At 38.4% G+C, this 6556-nt stretch overlaps 1 protein-coding gene across 1 annotated transcript in view; it reads right to left on the reverse strand.

Moving 5' to 3' along the window:
- Clca1 (chloride channel accessory 1) overlaps window positions 1-5423 on the reverse strand; it is a 30061-nt gene extending 24638 nt beyond the window's left edge. Inside the window, exons 1-2 of the mRNA XM_015504713.2 lie at window positions 5157-5423; window positions 50-190 (exon numbers count right to left, since the gene is read on the reverse strand). Of these exons, the coding sequence (XP_015360199.1) occupies window positions 50-190; window positions 5157-5318 (303 nt within the window). The 5' untranslated portion in view covers window positions 5319-5423. The remainder of the gene's footprint in view (window positions 1-49; window positions 191-5156) is intronic.
- Between the last annotated feature and the right edge of the window lie 1133 nt (window positions 5424-6556).

A 6556-nucleotide genomic window follows, 5' to 3' on the forward strand; every position in this document is an offset into this window, starting at 1 on the left:
AAATTACAGAAGAAAATTGACTTTCAAAAGAAGAACTTGACAATCTCACATTATTATAGGTTTCCAGTTTTGGTCTCACATAATCAGGTTTTGTCTTCCAGTTTTCAGGAATCAAAATGGCAACATTTTTGAAATAGAATCGTTTCCCCGTAGCTTCAAACAGGTATGGAGATGCCTGAGTCACCATATCCTGGAAAGAAAGAAAACATACACAATAATTACATCTGAAAATGGACTAAATTACCAATCATTCAAATTTACATCTGTATTTTACCTTTTAAAAGACTAAATGGAAAGAGGAAACGTGAAATATCTTTCAATAATACCATCTAAACTTTTTGAGCGTTTGCCACATACTTAGTGTCATGGTACAATGGTAAATAGTGGAGACTCTAGAGGCAAATGCTAACCCTGGATCAACCACTTCATACACACACACACACACACATACACACACACATAAACATATATTTTTTGTTTTTTCTAATTAGTTATACATAACAGTAGAATTCATTTTTATACCTCATACATAAATGGAGTATAACTTCTCATTCTTCTGGTTGTACATAGAATTATACCAGTCCTTTTAATCATATGCACATAGGGTAATAATGTCCGATTTATTCTCCTTCCTATCCCAATACCCCTCCCCTCCCTTCATTCTCCTTTGTCTAATCCAAAGTACCTCTATTCTTCCCTAGCCCTCCCCTCATTGTGAATTAGAATATCAGAGAAAATTAGCATCTGCGTATCAGAGAAAACATTTGGCCTTTGGTTCTTTGGGATTGGCTTATTTCATTTAGCAAGATATTCTCCAGCTCCATCCATTTATCAGCAAATGCCATAATTTCAGTCTTCTTTAAGGCTGAGTAATATTCCATTGTGTATATATGCCACAGTTTCTTTATCCATTTATCTGTTGAAGGGCATCTAGGTTGGTTCCACAGTTTAGCTATTGTGAACTGAGCTGCTACAAACATTGATGTGGCTGTGTCATGGTAGTAGGCTGATTTTAAGTCCTTTGGATATAAACCTAGGAGTGGGATGACTGGGTCAAATGGTGGTTCCATTCCAAGTCAACCACTTCTTATGGGACACTGGGCACTTCCTAATCCTGAGCCTTAGTTTCCCCATTTATAAAATGGAAGATATTACAGTAACTACCTGATAAGGTTGGTGTGAGGAACAAATGAAATCAAACATGTGAAGCACTAGGAACAGTGTGTTCTTGGCACAAATAAGTGTTTATTAAATGTCATCTACTGGTTTCATTTCATTTGATCACTTGAGGATCAATAAATCTTTGGGAGAGTAACAGAATTAGAGAGTGTAATTCTCAAGATCTCACAGCAAATAATATAGAGAAAGCCTCAAGTGAATATAACCTCAACATCTGCTCAGTCTTGTAATAATTTGTGTATTTAATACTAAGTTAAACTAAATTTAATACTAACCTTTATAGTAGTATTTATTTTTGGTATAATACTAGAGATACAAGACAATGGCATTTTACTTATTTTCAAATTACATGTAACATTATTAAGAACTGTAGCATTAGATGCTTCTGCAGGCTCCCTGAGATGCATTATGACAAGGCAGAGAGAGTTTTATAAGCAATTGCTGTGGAAAGAAGGCATTGGGTCAGCTAGGACTGAGAGTATAAACAGAGGAAAGAAGGGAACTCCATCATTTAGACATGAGCAGAGTAGGAGCCAGCAAAAGGGACCTGGAAGAAGCAGCTAGTACATGTGAAGGAAATCAGAATCCATGAAATGAGACTAAGACATGGGTGAAGTTAGGTTTAAAACCTAACTTCTTGCCCCTGAACAGGTACAAGAATAATGGTTGTCTTGCCAGTTGTTTAAAAAAAAAAGGATTTTTAAGAATTTATATTTTCCTCTTTTAAAAATCCTAACTTTTAACAAACGCTAAGATAGCTCAACATCATGTTATTGTACAAAAATTTTTAAATGGAGTCAAAAATCACCAAAACCTTGAGATATGTATGTAAAACTTCCTGAGTATTATATTATATTAGAGTATTAAATTACACTTTGTCTTTTGAAATGTTAACTTTCAGTCTCCCAAGAGGAAGACCAAGCAGTGAAAATGCTCTTGCTTTTCATGTCTTAACAGAAACTTTTGGCATCTGTTCAAAATTTTGAGAAGATCACCTTATATCCAAATAGATATTTAACTCTGGGACTGAGAGAAGGTTGGTGGCTAATGGCTTACAGGATGGACCAAAAAGCCTTAAGGACAGGGATAGTGAACAACTGGATTCTCAGTACATGATGTGATGTAGATGCTCTGTAAATATTTGTTGAATGAATGAACAAATGACTAAATGAATGAAATGGTCATGGTGAGTGGCAAACTGGCACAGTTGTGCCAAGACAGGTGGTGCCTGGGCTCCCCTGCATTGAAGAGATTCCAAAATACTCCCATTTTGGATTGTCTCGCGTGTGTGTGTGCACGCATCTCCCTGACTCTGCCCCATCTGTGAGACTTATTCTATTTTTTTTTTTTTTTAATTTCTGGCTGTTCTTTTTTTTTTTTTTTTTNAAGAGAGGTAAATAGGGAACCTACACCCTGGGAACAAATCTTTACTCCTCACACTTCAGATAGAGCCCTAATATCCAGAGTATACAAAGAACTCAAAAAATTAAACAACAAGATAACAAACAACCCTATCAACAAATGGGCGAAGGACCTGAACAGACACTTCTCAGAGGAGGACATACAATCTATCAATAAGTACATGAAAAAATGCTCACCATCTCTAGCAGTCAGAGAAATGCAAATCAAAACCACCCTAAGATACCATCTCACTCCAGTAAGATTGGCAGCCATTATGAAGTCAAGCAACAATAAGTGCTGGCGAGGATGTGGGGAAAAGGGTACACTTGTACATTGCTGGTGGAACTGCAAACTGGTGCGGCCAATATGGAAAGCAGTATGGAGATTCCTAGGAAAGCTGGGAATGGAACCACCATTTGACCCAGCTATCGCCCTTCTCGGTCTATTCCCTGAGGACCTGTGAGACTTATTCTCAGGGCTTCTCCAATGCACATCGGCAGGAGTTCAGGTACGGTGGATGGAGCGCGGCAGCGCCCTCTACCGGTCTTGTAGGTGAAGAAAAAGCTTTGAGGACCATCCTGCAGAGCGAAGTATTTAAAACTGACTTCAGGACTGAGGAGAGTGCAATTCAGTGGTAGACCGCATGCGTGAGGTTCAATCTTTAGTGTAGGAAGGAGGAAGGAAGGAAAGAAGGAACGAAGGAAGAAAAGGAAAGAGAAGTTGACCTAGAGGCTGTCCTCAAAAGGGCGCCAAGGGGACAGTTCCCCTCCGAAAGGTTATTAAAGCAGAGATTGAGGGGTAGGCAGGAAAGACTGCAAAGCCCATGGTGACGTCCCTCAACTCTGCAGATCTGAAACATCAAATAAGGAGGAATTCACTTTTATTAATGACTCAGGGACTTTGGGCATACCATTACACGTAACTCTATGTGTTCTTGTCACAGAGGAGGAAGTGGTGAAAGCCATCTTATCTCGCACCCAACCCATTTAGTATTCATTCTAGAAAGCCAATTTAATAACTGTAGTTACAAGTACATTTTCCCCAAAGATAGTAAGGTAAAAGTACTTTAAGAGCTCAAATCCAACAGATACCATTGTCCTTAAAGATCTGCATTCTCCTGGCATGTTCTTAACCCACCATCTGGCCAGAGAGAGAAACACATTGGACACATTTTCCTCCTACACTTTTCCTTGTTCATTTTTTCAAGTGTCTTCTTCATTTTTTGCTGATGCCATTTCCAAATTCACAGGAAATCAACAACTCACACAAGTTTTCTGATTATTGAGAAATTTCAAAATGTATGAATTTCCTTTACCAAAGACAGCATGATGGTATTTGGTTTAACTAGGCAAGCTTTATGACGAGCCCCCTCCACCTTCTGTTCTTCTGTTCCCCATTCCCTGATGCTGCAATACTCTACCCACAAACTCCTGGTAAGCAGAGATGCTTCTCTTTCCAAACTTCACTTTTCTGGGTTTACTTCTGCTTGGAGCAAGAAATCCTTAAGGGAGGGCCCCCTGGGCCCTTGCATTATTAACTTTCCATGTAGAGAGATAAAAGGGGATTGGTAACTTATGGCTACATCTACCCTTTATTGAGTGCTTACTATGTACCAGGCACTATGCATTTTGAAGTTATGTTTTTAAGCTGTTGAGATAACTTCAGGCTGCAGAAGACATCCAAAGAATTGTAGAGTTTCTATACACCCTTCTCTCAGCTTGCCTTTATATGCATGCATTTTTATATTGGATCCTTATGGAATTCTATCAGGGAGCTACTTATTATTGTTCTCATTTTGCAGGCTAGCACTCTTACTCATTACACAACACTGCCTCTGGATGTGCTGCAGCCAGATTCCAGGACGGTCTTTTATAAGGCATTTCCCTTTTATTTTTTGCTCTTTGTGGCATGAGATCATCACTAATTCCTCCATTTGTCAGGGATTTAGGCACCTCTGCCAGAATGGGAGGCATTTTTTTTCTTCCCTTTTCCCATACAGGAGGTAACAAGGTAAGGTGTTGCCCTTCAGCAATCCTGAGAGGGCCCCTTTTTTTGAGGCTGATAAAATGCAGGGTTTCCTCCCACTGAAAAGGTCAAAGTTGTTCACAGCTTGCATCCTGGGCTTGTATTTAGCATCACAGGGAAGGGGGTTACATTTAGGAGAATAAAAAAAGAGTCTGCTGTGTCCCAGGGGTAAATCAGTCAAGAGAACTACCCTCTGTGCAATTACATTATCTGCCAAATGTAGCTAGCTAACTCTTAGTGTAAAGTGAAATAATTTTCAGTGAAATAATTCACAGTCAGTAAAAGCAGACATGATTTATTAAGTGCCAACAATGTTTCTGAGTTACATGCCTTACATTCACATCATCCCTTACAAGTATCTTAATATCCAAGTGTTATTATTTCCATTTTACAGAAGAAGCTGAAACTCATACAAAAATCTAACTTGCCAGTGTCACACATCTGAAGTGAGAGAACTCAGCTTCTATCACAATGTTATGCTTGAGATAAAGACTATTAATTAGTAATTACCAAAAAAAAAAAAAACCCAGATAATTGCCATCTGAACTTACCTTTATTTGTTGAATAAGTGCTTCATCTTCAGGCACATTGGGGTCAATTGCAATGACAATGCTCTCATAGCCATTATTGTTCAGCTGAATGAGGGAATTGCTCAGGGTCCCTTCTAGAAGGTACAGGATCAAGAGGAAGACAGAACTCTTTAATGATCCCATTGCTTTGGGAAATGTGGATTATGGAGACGACTTTCTTTATCCCTATATATATGTAAAAATATAGACACAATTTTTCAACTTATCAAAGTTGGATTATCACAGAACTTTAACCTCTTGACCTAAAATTGTTTCATTGCATTGTCTTCAATTGGAGAATAAATATTGCTTAGAATCAAGTTGTGTACTTTTAAATGTTTCAGTTTAGGAGGAGTGTTGGGCTTGCCTTCCAGTGCGCCAGATGCTAAAGTCAGGGTGAGGGAGCCCACACCCATTCCCTGGAAACATTCATCCTTGACAAGCAGTCTGGCTATTTAAAGGTTTGTTTACTTACAAATGTTTGCCCAACCAGGGGCACTGACCCACCCAACGCTACCCCCAACTCTCACCTACCCAGGGGAGACTTGGCTGTTCTGCATTTTCAATAAGCATTCACAGTGGTCTGTATTTTTATCCTCATCAAACTTGACATAACCTCAGCCCCTCTTGATGTTCCCCTAAGTCAATCCACTTCCATCAAAAACATTAGCAAGTAATATAGGTATCATTAAATATAAGGGGAAAAAAGATAAAATCTGTGTCTCACTTTGCAAAGAGAACTCCTTCCCTGTCCTTATAAAATTCAGGGTTTCCTCCCACTGAAAAGGTCAAATAGACAAAGATCTCTGCTTTGTCTATTCCACATTTCCTACCAATCAATAAAGCTTAAATTAATATTTACTTTGCTGAAATTAAATGTTACTCCAAACATCAATTTTAAACTGTCAGCTACTTTGTAGATTCTTTTAAGTTTGCTGAACCTCCCATGAAAACCCAAATTAACCACCACTTTCGTGTATTCAAATTACTCAGAAATATCCCTTATCCGAACTTAATTTGGCCTTCATGGAGTGATAAGCACCAATTTCATCTTGTATTTCCCTTTTCTTTGGTTCATTAGTTCATAAAAATTAATTTAGTACCTAAATTTGAGCAACTGAAAATGTAGCATTGAAACAGAGAAGTACTAAATTATAAAGTGGTTGTCCAGATCATCCAAAATATGTCTTTATACAAAAAAGATGAAGACATTTGGTATACATACCAAATGAAAATTTTAGGTTACAAAATACCTCAGACACCCAACTTTATGTATCTTTACCTGAGTTCCCTAGCAAACAGAGCCCAAGGCAGGCTGGCCTGCTAGGTCTCCCCATCAGAGCACAGTGGCCAACTTAGTGATGCTTTTCCTTTCATTACCT

This window comes from Marmota marmota, unplaced genomic scaffold, assembly GCF_001458135.2.
Source record: "Marmota marmota marmota unplaced genomic scaffold, marMar, whole genome shotgun sequence".
NCBI classification, from domain to species: Eukaryota; Metazoa; Chordata; class Mammalia; order Rodentia; family Sciuridae; genus Marmota; species Marmota marmota.